At 51.1% G+C, this 12,274-nt stretch overlaps 1 protein-coding gene and 1 pseudogene across 1 annotated transcript; one reads left to right on the top strand and one right to left on the bottom strand.

Annotated features, from left to right (window-relative positions):
• Positions 1–311: 311 nt before the first annotated feature.
• On the top strand, positions 312–1,433 carry LOC129032843 (splicing factor 3A subunit 2-like; annotated as a pseudogene).
• Positions 1,434–3,415: 1,982 nt separating this feature from the next.
• Positions 3,416–10,367, bottom strand: LOC129032844 (nuclear pore membrane glycoprotein 210-like). Its single transcript, XM_054480805.1, has 4 exons — positions 10,245–10,367; positions 7,221–7,301; positions 6,174–6,416; positions 3,416–3,954 (listed from the first exon to the last, which is right to left on the bottom strand). The coding sequence occupies exons 1-4, from the start codon at positions 10,338–10,340 to the stop codon at positions 3,853–3,855; spliced, it is 522 nt and encodes a 173-aa protein (XP_054336780.1). The 5' UTR covers positions 10,341–10,367; the 3' UTR covers positions 3,416–3,852.
• Positions 10,368–12,274: the final 1,907 nt, after the last annotated feature.

The raw sequence follows: 12,274 nt of genomic DNA, 5'->3' as shown, positions 1-12,274 counted from the left end.
AGAGGAGACTACAGAGGGTGAGGACGGGAGAAGAAGCAGTGACAACTGAGCTGCAGCATTCAAAGGCTCATAATAGACAGGCTTGATGACTGTTAACCTCTTGAATTTTGAGAACTAAGGTTAGATGCCTCCCTGGGGCCAAGGAGATAACAGATTTGGTGAAAGGTATTGAGGACAGGCTTAGTCCAGGCTACTATAACAAATTACTACAGGTGCACCAAACAAAGTCGTGGCAGTGGCCGATCAAGGAGGCCATAGCGTGGCCTCAGGCTCTGGTGTCTCCCAGTCTGCTAAAGCCCAAGGCTGTCACCATGGACTTTCAGCATCTCACTGGGGGCAAGACCAGGAGCAGGGGCATGGCCTCCTCCTCTGAGAGCAATCATGACCACAGGGAGCACCTCTGGCAGCCGGCCCTGGAAACCACTGACATCAATAAGGACCCATACTTAATGAAAAACCACCTGGGCCCCTAAGAATGCAAGCTCTGCCTGATGCTTCTCAACAAGAAGGGGAGCTATCTGGCACATACCCAGGGGAAGAAGCACCAGACCAACCTGGCCCAGTGAGCAGCCAAGGAGGCTAAGGAGGTGGCATCATGCTGTGCCACCGCTTCATGTCTGCTTGCGAACAGAGGATCAAGCCCCCGGACCGGCGCTGGCATGACCTGCTGATGGCCGCCGAGCCCTACGAGACCATCACCTTCAAGGTGCCGAGCAGGGAGATCAACAAGGTGGAAGGCACGTTCTGGACACACTGGAACCGGGAGATCAAGCAGTTCTTCCTCAAGTTCCACTTTAAGATGGAGAAGCCCCAGCCTCTCCACTGGACCCCTGGGGTGAAGCGGCCTCCACCCCCGCTGATGAACGATCTGCCCCCTTGGCTGCCGCCGTCTGAGTCTTTGCCACTGCTCCTTCCAGGAGGTCTGCCTCTGCCACCCATGCCCCCCATTGGGCCTGCACCCTCAGGGCCCCTGGGACCACCTCAGCTGCCCCCACCAGCTCCAGGGGTCCTCCCCCCAGCCCCAGTGGTGCAACCCCACATCAGGGGTCCATCCTCCAGCCCCCAGGGTTCACCCATCAGCCCCCGGAGTCCACCCACCAGCTCATGGGATTCACCCACCAGCCCCAGGGGTCCATCCTCCCCCATCAGTGGGGGTTCAGCCCCAGGCCCCAGGGGTGCACCCAGCAGCCCCTGCCATTCACCTTCAGGCCCGGGAGTGCACCCACCAGACCCAGGGATGTATCCTCAGGCCCTGGGGGTCTACCCCCAATCTCCTGGGGTCCATCCGTCAGTTCCTGGGGTCCATCTTCAGCCTCCTGGAGTTCACCCCTCAAATCCTGGGTACACCCCACAACTCCCAAGCCTCCAATGCTGAGGCCCCCCTCCCCTCCAAAGGCGCAGGGAACATACGTCCCCCTCCCCCAACCAACTGAGAAGCTTCTCCCTCCCCAAGCAAGCCCCGCACCAGGTGCTCCTGCCTTTTCCATGGAGAGAATTACAGATATATTAAATATGAAACTAAAGGAAATCCAACATATAATTCATTTTCCTGAAAAAGAAGAAAGAATAAGTAAAATAAAAACAATATGTGAAGATGTAATCAAAGAAAATTATTTTAAAGATATACCTGAATTTGCAACTCAGACATAGCTGGATGAAGTTTCCAAATGTCAAGGGTAAATTTTAAAAAAGATAGTTTCTATACCAAAAAAAAGCAGTTCCTGGTATGTGGTTGTCTTAAAGATATGCACACAACTTCTTTCTGTTCTTCTGTGCCTGAGGTGGTGCTTACTTCCTGTCCCCTTGAATGTGGGCTGGACTTAATGGCTCATCTGTAGGTGACAGAAGGCAGCAGGAAGTGACAGTGACGATATGTCACTTCTGAATTTAGGTTATAAAAAGATGTGGATTCTAGCATGAGTTCTCTCCTCTCTCTCTCTTCAGTCACTCATCAAGGGAGTAATTTGCCATCAAAATCTTCAAAAAGCCCATGTCACAAGGAGCTGAGTGGGCCTGGAAGAAAATCCATCAGCCTTGGGTGAGCCTCAGGTAGCTGCAGCCCCATTTGTCAGCTTAGCTGCAACCTCACAGAGACTCCAAGCCGGAATCATCTAGCTAACCTGTTTCCAGATTTCTGACCCACAGAAACTGTGAGATAATAAGTACGTGTTATTTTTAGCTGCTCAGTTTTGGGAAAAATTGTTCTGCAGCAATAAATAGCTAATACACAATACTAGATGGAAACTTGTTCTCAGAATTGTCCATATCTACACCCCATTCCAGAAGAGAGAGAGGGAAATCTACAAACTCAGAGTGAAAGTATGAACAAGAATGTTACAGTTAGCTAAACTGTTCATATATATGTATGTAACAGGCAGACCTTCTCAAGCATGAAAAAGCTCAGGGCAGACAACAACCATGATCCTTTTTGAAAAAAATTTACTTGGAACAATTCAAACAAAGCAACAAAGAAGTGATTAAAATATTAAAATTCATAAATGCAAAAGCCATGAGAAGGTTAGTGTTTGACATCAAATCTACTTAAATATTCACTTAAATAAGTAAGACTAAATTGTGAGAAGTATGGTTACCAAGCAGAATACTAATATTATAGAGGCTGACAATGTAAAAAAAAATGATAAAATGTACAAAATCATGAGTGAGAAGGAGGAGAGGTAGGAGAAAGTATAAGTGCTCTATTTTCTTTATTTTTCTTACCAGGAAGTGAAAACATACAGTTGAAAATTGGAACTTGTTAATAATAATGACTTTAATTTCATTGTTTCATAATCATGTTTTTTAAAAGAGATCTTTGAGGAACTAACATCTTTTTTGAAAAAAAAAAGTCTGAAAATTTTGAATAAATAATTCCTACAGTTTTACTTTAGCCTTTTTTCTTAAAATTTCATTTATGTTTTATTTTATAATTAGCATGACCATATTTTGTAAAATAATATCTCTCTATATCCTATCTATTTAAATGTTTAGAGAGATATCTGGAATAATGATCATCATGCATTGACAATAAATCATTATTGCAAGACTCTGAGATGATCATTATCTTATATTTTGCTTTGTCTCCTTCAACTTTTTTTTTTTTTTTTTGAGATGGAGTCCTGCTCTGTCGCCCAGGGTGGAGTGCAATGGCGTGATCTCAGCTCACTGCAACCTCCACATCCCAGGTTCAAGCAATTCTCTTGCCTCAGCCTCCAGAGTAGTTGGGATTATCGGCCACTGCCACTACGCCTGGTTAATTTTTTTTTTGTATTTTTAGTAGAGACAGGGTTTTGCCATATTGGCCAGGCTGGTCTTGAACTCCTGACCTCAGGTGATCCACCTACCTTGGCCTCCCAACACTTCAACTTTTATATGTTGCTTGAGTTATTTGAAAAAAAGATGAGCATGTATTATTTTTGAGTTAATGTTTATTTTATAAAAGGAAACAGGAGATAAGTTGAATATTCAAGGAATAGGAAAAAATGCAAAATGACTCCAAGAAAATAAAACAAAGGAACTAACAAAGGTAAACGTATACATTTGTGAATTAGAAAGCAAAAGTGAATTTGATCAATCAAATAAAAAACTTTCTTTGAAAAGGATGAGTAATATAGACAACTCTATGGTAAAAACTGATGTAGATATAAAGAGGAAAGACACAAATGACTAACAATAGGTAGAGGTCAGATGCAGTGGTTCACACCTGTAATCCTAACACTTTGGGAGGCTGAGATGGGAGGATCACTTGAGGCCAGGAGTTTGAGATCAGCATGAGGCAAAATAGCGAGATCCCATCTCTACAAAAAATTTAAAGAATAGCCAAGTGTGATGGCATGAACCTGTAGTCCCAGCTATTCAGGAGGCTGAGCTGGGAGGATTGCTTAAGACCAGGAGTTCAAGGGTGCAATGAGCTGTGATCACTCCACTATGCTCCAGCCTGGGCAACACAGCAAGACCCTGTGGAAAAAAAAAAAAAGAAGAGGTCAAACATAGGATGACAAAAGGCAGGCAGGCTCATGTTCGTGCAGCCTAATGGCAGTTCCTTCAAGGAGCCTGGAAACACAGGCCTCTCCCTCCGTGCCCAGTGAGGGAAAACTTTACCTGCCAGGATGTGAGCTCGGAGGGCAGCATGCACAACTCCAGCACCAGGATCTTGCTCAGGGTAACTGTGCCAGGACTGAGCCTGGGCAAGGCACCACCTAACTGCTCCTTCCTCTCACGGAGACATCCTGGTCCTCAATGCCACCGTCTCAGAACAACCCCGGTTCCACGTCCCAGGCCCCTCTGGCTGGCTCTGTCTGGCCACGTTCTTGCAGGATCCACACAGACACACACAGGGGCCTGGGGAGGAGCTCAGTCCAGCAGATGATCAGCCTCATGACGTCAGCCTAGATCTGATCCTGGGACGCCCAGGTGCTCCAAAGCCCTGGTGGCTCCCTGAGCCCATGGTGACAGCACTTACCTGGGAACTCCAGGCCCCTTCTCTGCAAGACTTCAGATGTGTCCACCACCTGTGTAAGTCCCCTCTCTCAGGCCCCTCAGGACTGCTGCCTCCTCGGCCTCCCAGCCTGGCTCAGGGGCAGTCACTCGCTGGCAGGTAAAGCTGTTCCCTGAGCCCCCACTGGCCTCCGATCAGACCAGGTGGACACCCCTCGGGCCTGAGTCCTGGGCCTATGACTAATATCATCTGAACTAACATGTGATTGTCCAAGAGGAAACTGGTCTGACTCCCTCCCTCCCAGCTCCTCCCCACCTCAGGGACATCAGCAGGCAGCAGCCCCTGTGGCCCCTGCCCCACAGGCCTCACCTGAGGACTGGACGAGGCAATATTGGAAAGTGCGCAAGGGCACCTCAGCCTCTGTCGGGTGCTCTGTGCATGTTTGTTAAATAAACACAGATGATTATATTGATGGCCACTGGGACACAGTGAGTGTCAGCCTCTCCCCGTGTGAAGGGGCACCCCAGACCCTAAGTTCAGAATTCCTTGCTACTTTTGCAACACATCAAGTGAGTTCCCACCTCCAGGCCTTTGCCAGTCCCTCCTATCCTGAAACACGACTCCTCTGTGAAGCCTTCGTTCGGCCCCAGCTCTGGGCTCCCACAGCACCCAACGCACATGGATGCCCATCCCACTGCAATGAGCTGCTGTCACCCCTCTGCAGACTGAGAGCTTCTCAGGGCTGGGTCTCACAGACATGTTACCCTCAGCAAAGGCACACAGGCCCCGCCCTGCTTGCATCTCACAATGTGCATTTGGAAAACACTGGGCCAACCCGCGCAAGCCAGGGGTCTTCACAACAGGACGTCTCACAGCCTTCAGTGTGTGTAGGTCCCCAGAGCAATGCTGGGTTTTGCAATGTGTCCCCAAAGACTGCTTTGTTTTGGGATATCTGTTAACAAGTTTCACTGCCTGTGTTCCATTAGAGCAATCTGGGAGAGCCCCCAGGCACTGGGGACAGGACCCTGTTCCCACTGAGTTGGGTGGGGAGGCATTCGTCCTACTCTAGATGAGCTTCGGGCAGCCTTTGGGAAAGCCCATTCCCGAGCCTGGGCCTCTCCCCTAGCCTCTATCCCCGCTGTCTCTGGAGTGGGCAGGAAGCAACCTTTCAATCCATCCTCTGCTTGGGTCCTGTGTGCCCAAGGCCCACCTGGGCTTGAGCCTGGAGTTACAGGGGCTGGTGCCCAGTCCCATTTCCCCCCTGGCTTGCTGGGCGACCCTGGGCAAGTCCCTTCCCATTTCTGGCCTTGGTTAACACAAAGAGGGACTTAGTAGATTCTCCCTGGCACCTTCTAGCTCTGACGTCTCAGGAGGAGCCAGGGCCTCTCACAGGGCTAAGGGAAGGGGAGTTTAGCCCCTGGGATAAACCAGGAGAAACTGAGGGCTGCCAGAAATCATCTCAGAAAATGGTCAGAAGCTGCAGATTCTGACCTCCCAGGACTTTTGTGACTTCCCCCGTGGCCACTTCTGTTAGGAGAGGAACCTACCTACCCTGTCTGTGTGGTTAGTGTTTGAGAGAAGGAAGTCGGATTGAGCCTTGGGAGAGGCCAGAAAGGGTCTCTCTGGGTGTGAAGGTGGGGACTTCCTGTGGGACAATGTGGCAGGAACCCTCCCTGCCCCTCGGGGTGCTGGCCTGGGACAGAGGTGGGAGGTGGGCTCTGGGTGGGTGGTTACCTACCTTGTGATGCTGCCCTTGGAGATCCAGGATGTCCCGCTTGGTGACAGACCAGTGGAAGGTCAGGCCTGGCATGGCATTGCCAAACGAGAAAGGGTTCTGGTGGTTGGTGATCCAGGTGATATAGATGGACATCAGTGGGGAGAAGTCAGGCCTGGTGACCAGTGGGGTGCCAGCACTGGGAATGCCCCCAGAAGCTGTGCTGCCTCCTTCAAGCAGTGGGAGATGTACCCAATTCTTCCCCAGCTAGAGAAGGACATGGCACAAGTTTGGGAATTTTGATGAAATACCAAACAGTTAAACCAGAGGCGGGACTGTTTTCCCCATGCTGTGCCTCCCCTGCCGCTGGCTGCGCCTCCCCATGGCCAAGAGACCCATTTTTGGAAGGAGTCCCTGGAGCTCTAGGAGGCTGTGTGTTCCCCAGCAGCACAGCTTGCCCTGCCCCACAGTGCTGGTTCCTCCGGGCCCCTCTCTCCTAATCTAGCTGGGGTCCCTGCTCACAGGGCACCCACGGGTGGGGTCCCTGGCTCCTTCAGTCTCTATTTGCTGAGAGTCTGCTGAGGGCACACTTGGAGGCGAGACGGCAAAAGGCCACAGTGGGTGCTGCACCGGGTTGCCCAGTCCACTGCCAGTGCTGCCACTTCCTAGCTGTGTGGCCCTGACATGAGTCTTAAGCTTTCTGCGCATTCATTTGTTCATCTGCGACGTGGAGATGGTTCTGACACCAGCCTCCCAGGGCTGCTATGAACACCAAATGGATTAATGTCCAAGACAGCATGGAGTGGAGTAAGTGCCACCGTCACCGTACTCCTGTTAGGCGCCTCGTGCTATCTGAGGTGTGGGAAGGTGACAGGCTAGCAGGAAGCAGGCCTTCATCAGTGGCTGCAAGAGGGTGTCAGTCTGGGTAGGGGTGGGCGGGAAGCTGCCACTGCGCCCCTAGATACCCAGGCTGGGCAGATGGAGGAGGTGGAGAAGCGCTGTAGCTCGAGGACAGGGTTATAGCAGTGGCTCTTTGGGAACCAGGATTCAGAGCCCAGGAGGTCCCCTCACCTGGGTGCCCATCCTCATCTGCATGATGGGGGTGCGGATCCTCACGGCCCCAAGCAGCAGCACCTTCACCTGAACGAGGTCCTGGGGAAAGAGCATGGTGCTCAGGTACAGGGCGCCAGAACGCTGTGCTGGCCGGGGATGTTTCTGGAAGGGACCTCTCAAGGGAAGGAGGCTGCGGCTAAGAGGCTGTAGTGAGAAGGCCCCTCAGGATGCCCAGCACCATGCTCCTCTGCCAAGAGAGGCCTGGTTTTGTGGGCGGCTCACCCCACATGGGCCAGCCACTTCATCTCCCACGGCTCCGCAGGTCCCAGCCCAGTGCTCTGAGGCTGCTACCCTGTCTCATCCAGCTGCTTCCAGTCAGCACTTCAGACTTGGGCCCAGGGACTGGGGTCTGCTCTTCCCTAGGCCAGGCTACCCTCAAGCAACAGGTCTCCAGACCCTCCCAGACCCAAATCCAGCTTGCCTGTATCTGACTAAGCAGAGTACAGGGACAAATGCAGGAGTCCAGTGAAGTCTGATTAGAGCAGACCTTATAACCTCCTTCATTCTCAACTCTATACTCCTATTAATCTGGCCAAAGACTAATTCTCCTGGCTTCTTTCTAGTGCTGCTGACTCATGTGGAACTGACATGATTAAACCTCTTAGACTCTTTGCCATGCACTCATGCTGAGCCCACATTCTGTGCCTCATGACTTGGGCTAATGCCTGTCACACAGTAGGTGCTTGATAAGCACCCGTTCCCCTCCTTTCACTCATCCTTCTGCTCAGTCTCCTCCTGCTAGTCCTGGCCTACCCCACGGCCTTGGGGTGCTGGTTGTGTGACCTGGATTGGACAGATGGAACTGGAAGCATCTGACCAGAATCACATTCCAGGCAAGGACACGGGGGCTGCAGGCGAAGCCCCTGCCTGCCTAGGCTCAAGAAGATGCCTTTCAGATGGGGCTGGTGATGCAGCCCCTCCACCTGCCAGGGGCCACCAGAGCCTTTCCTCAGCACCTCCCCAACCTGTCAGATGGTGGACCCAGAGGGGAGAATGCCAGCAAAGTCAGACAACAAAGAGGAGGGATACTCAGTGCTCTGGGTCCCTCTGGCTGAATTTCCAGCCAGCTGCCCTTTTACCTACCGGAAAATGAGCCAGTTCCTGAGGCTGCAATCCTTTTTAGAGAAACAAAACAAAACAAACACACAAACAAAAAAAACACAGGCCTCCTGTCTGTAAGTCACAGTCCTGAATGTGATGCTCTGGGAAGCCAATCTGAACCCTGCCACATCCCCAGGACAGATTTTAACATCCCCAAGACTTTTTCTTTGTCTTGGAAATTGACACACACTGGATCTGGGCATCCACCTCTGTGATTCAGACTTTGTGGCTTAACGAGGATACTTGGGCAGGCACGGAAAATGCTGGGAAAAAGAGTAAATCACTGAACTCAATGATGGATCAAAGTCGGCCTCTGAAAACAAGAACTTCCCTGCACCCCCTCTAGGGCAGTGCACTTGCCAGCTCCCTGGGTGCTGTGTTTACAGGCTCTGAACTCAGGACTGCACGGACTGCTTCCAGGGGACCTAGTTCTCATGAGGAATGGGATGACTGATTCTGAAACAGATTTCTGTCCACAGTTGCATTAAACATCACAGAAGGCTCTTCTTACAGACCAAGTTTCTGGTCCAGCTGTGAGCAGAACTCCAAAGCAGCCTTCCCTGAGATGACTCTGCAAGTCACTGCTGGCGAAGGAGGTCACAAAGAATGCAAAGGCCCCGATTTTAGCCCTGAGCCTTCGTCGGAAGGTGGAAATGGTCTCACCTCCTCTCCAGAGGACCAAAGGAGACCCACGCCTCACAAAGTGGGGAAGTTGTCAGACTCTCCAGACACCGACTTTCACCTGCTTGAGTCAGTCCCACCAATGTGGGGCAGGGAGACCCTCCGGGGAAAAGACGGCCCTAACTTGGCCTCCTACGTTCACTGCCAGCCCAGAAAAGCAATTAGGAAAGTCCTCCACCCTGCACAGAGACTGGGAAGATGACTTAACCTCTGCTGGTATAGAAGATGCTAGCAGATGACCCAGGTTTTTCTCTCCACCTGGAAATACAAATCCAGGGCTGAAGTACAATTTTTTAATTCACCACACATACACCACATTGCTCTGGAGACAAACAATGCACCCAGAAGACACTCTCAGCCCACAGCACCCCTTCTCTGCTATCAGTACATGCTGAAGCCCAGCTTCGAATGACCAACAAAAAGCTCGAGAGCTCTGATGCTGGGCAGCCCTGGGCCCAATCCCAGAACCGGCACATGGTGGCTGTGGGCTGCTCAGAAATACACAGAAATACACAGTGAACTCAGAAATACACAGCGAAGAAACAGAAAATTAGCAAACAGCAGTGGAAATGAGATTATAGGAGGAGTATGTGAGGCTGGGTAGAGCACATTAGCTTCTTAAGGAGCCTAAGATGCCCTTTTAGTTACCAGCCCTTCTATCCACTCAGGATCCTGACCACAACCCTCTGGAAGCCCAGCTTCAGTCTCTCAGATATTTGGAGTAATAAAATTTCCCTATTGACATGAAAGATAAAACAAGATCTATTCCTTGTCCTTCTTTGCAATGGTGCTTGGCATGGGTGAGCTGTATTCATTTGTCACTGAAACTCCAGAGAACCCAAAACCTGTATTTTTGGGGGAAAATCCATGCTCAGCAAGATGTGTGCCTGGCTGGTTAATAACCTACACCAGCTAAAAGACAAGAATTCCCAGGTCACAGCTAATTTAGAGGCAACTTCCAGCAGGATTTACTGCCAAGCCTCATGGGGATGTCACCTGGGATGAAGAAGTCCCTTATTGGAGGGACTGTACATCCTTAACATGGAGCGAAGGAGATAGAAGATAGCTCTGCAGCCTCACAGGGGAAGGGATGCAGACCCCAGGAACAAAAGTGAAGGCCACAGGAAACATCCCACAGCTGCCTCACTCTCCGTTCCTCCAGTTCTGCTGAGGGGACCCCGTCATGAAGCTTCCACTGACCTTGTCAACCACACGGACGTACAGCTCCTGAATGTCCGACACGTAAATGACAGCCTTGGCCAGGGCCGGGAAGATGAGGCACAAGTCATAGGTCATGACGGTGGTCGGGCCAGGGAGCAAAGGGTATACCTGCAAGGTTCGGGGCCGGGGTCGAGGGGTGGGTGGTGGATTAGGTGGCTGCAGAGCCCCCCTCTGCTCAGGTCTGTGAGCAGCGCCTTGCCCTCAGCACCAGCCTATCACCTCACTGGCAGAGCCCTCCAGGCCAGCACTGGAAAGCAGTGGACAAGGGAAATCCTACCCCAAATAGTGCCCTGCCCACCTCTCATCACGAGCCCCACTGCTGGCCAGAAGCTGGGCTTGGGATGTAACATGTCAGTGCTCAGCTAGATCTCACCGAACATTGATCTCCGCTTTGCACATTTTACAAAGGGAAGAAAATGTAAGCTAATCCAAGAGGGGCAGTCAGCAACCTTGGGATGTGCAGGAAGTTGGGGACAGAGTGAGAATGCAGTCCCAGGATGCCACGTCCTGAGCTGGCCACCTGCCGCTGCAGCCCTGGTGGTAGAGAAGCACCCCGTGAGGTCTTCTGTGAAACTGCAAGACAGGAACTGGCAGAAAACGAGACAGCTACTTTTCAGCGGCAGCTCTCCCTGAGAAGTCTCAATCAGAATGGACTGAATCGCAGAACCTGGGAGCAGCCTGCAAGGCCACCCCAGTGTGAGCTCCGTGCATCTCGCTCAACTCTGTATCTGATCAACAGCCCCAGCTCTGTGTGAAGCACTGACTGCTAAGGTGTGAGTGAATGAACAAACCAGAGCTAGAGTTTTCCAGCCTTTTCACTGCCAAAGACCCTTTTAACATTTATTTATTATTTTTTTAAGAGACAGGGTCTTGCTCTGTCTCTGAGGCTGGAGTGCAGTGGTAGGACCATAGCTCACTGCAGCCTCAAACTCCTGGACTCAGCCTCCAGAGCAGCAGCTGGGATGACAGGTGTATGCCACTGTGGCTAGAATACATCCTTGTTTTTATTTTTTTATTTCATTTTTTTAAGAGACAGGATCTAGCTCTGTCACTCAGGCTGGAGTGCAGTGGCATCATCACAGCACACTGCAACCTCGAACTCCTGGGCTCAAGGCAAGAGCCCCGTTATTTTTTATTTTTTATTTTTTTTTGGAGATGCAGTCTTACTCTTTCACCCAGGCTGGAGTACAGTGGCACAATCTCAGCTCACTGCAACTGCCACCTCCCAGGTTCAAGCAATTCTCCTGCCCCAGCCTCCCGAGTAGCTGGGACCACGCCCAGCTAATTTTTTGTATTTTAGTAGAGACGGGGTTTCACCGTGTTGCCCAGGCTGGTCTTGAACTACTGAGCTCAGGCAATCCACCCCCTCTGGCCTAAGAGCCCTCACTTTAATCCTTTTCTGTTTACGCACTTTTTTTTTTTTGAGACGGAGTCTCGCTCTGTTGCCCAGGCTGGAGCGCAGTGGTGGGATCTCAGATCACTGCAACCTCCACCTCCCAGGTTCAAGCAATTCTCCTGCCTCAGCCTCCTGAGTAGCTGGGACTACAGGTGTGTGCCACCATGCCCGGCTAATTTTTTTTTTTGTATTTTTAGTAGAGATGGGCTTTCACCGTGTTAGCCAGGATGGTCTCAATCTCCTGACCTCCTGATCCGCCCGCCTCAGCCTCCCAAAGTGCTGAGATTACAGACATGAGCCACTGCACCTGGCCATCTATCCACTTTTAGGGATTCTGCCTTCAGGACTTTCTCCCCTAAAAAAGTGCATTCACAATCACCCTCTCATGCTGCACAGGATGGGCATTCACACACGTGACATGTCTATTTATGATGGACTGCATGAAGCTTTCCTTATTGCTTAGGTGTGTATTTCATCCAGGTGGTTTTGGAGCTGGGCAGGCAGGAACAGGTTATGGAGCTGGTGGGCGAGTCCAGCTGGCTGCCCCACTCCTCTATCTGGGCCTGGCTTTGTTGCTGGCTATTTGTGGTCTCATATTCATGGGGTGAGTAGC

This window comes from Pongo pygmaeus, chromosome 2, assembly GCF_028885625.2.
Source record: "Pongo pygmaeus isolate AG05252 chromosome 2, NHGRI_mPonPyg2-v2.0_pri, whole genome shotgun sequence".
Classification (NCBI taxonomy): domain Eukaryota; kingdom Metazoa; phylum Chordata; class Mammalia; order Primates; family Hominidae; genus Pongo; species Pongo pygmaeus.
This window is presented reverse-complemented; position numbering and strand designations above follow the sequence as displayed.

Excerpts from the sequence above, each read along its gene's own strand:
- LOC129032844 (XM_054480805.1), bottom strand. The coding sequence starts at position 10,340 with ATGACCTATGACTTGTGCCTCATCTTCCCGGCCCTGGCCAAGGCTGTC. Across the intron at positions 6,417-7,220 it reads AGATGAGGATGGGCACCCAG|CTGGGGAAGAATTGGGTACA; the intron begins GTGAGGGGACCT and ends GTCCTTCTCTAG. Across the intron at positions 3,955-6,173 it reads TCCAAGGGCAGCATCACAAG|GGTCTTGCTGTGTTGCCCAG; the intron begins GTAGGTAACCAC and ends TTTTTTCCACAG.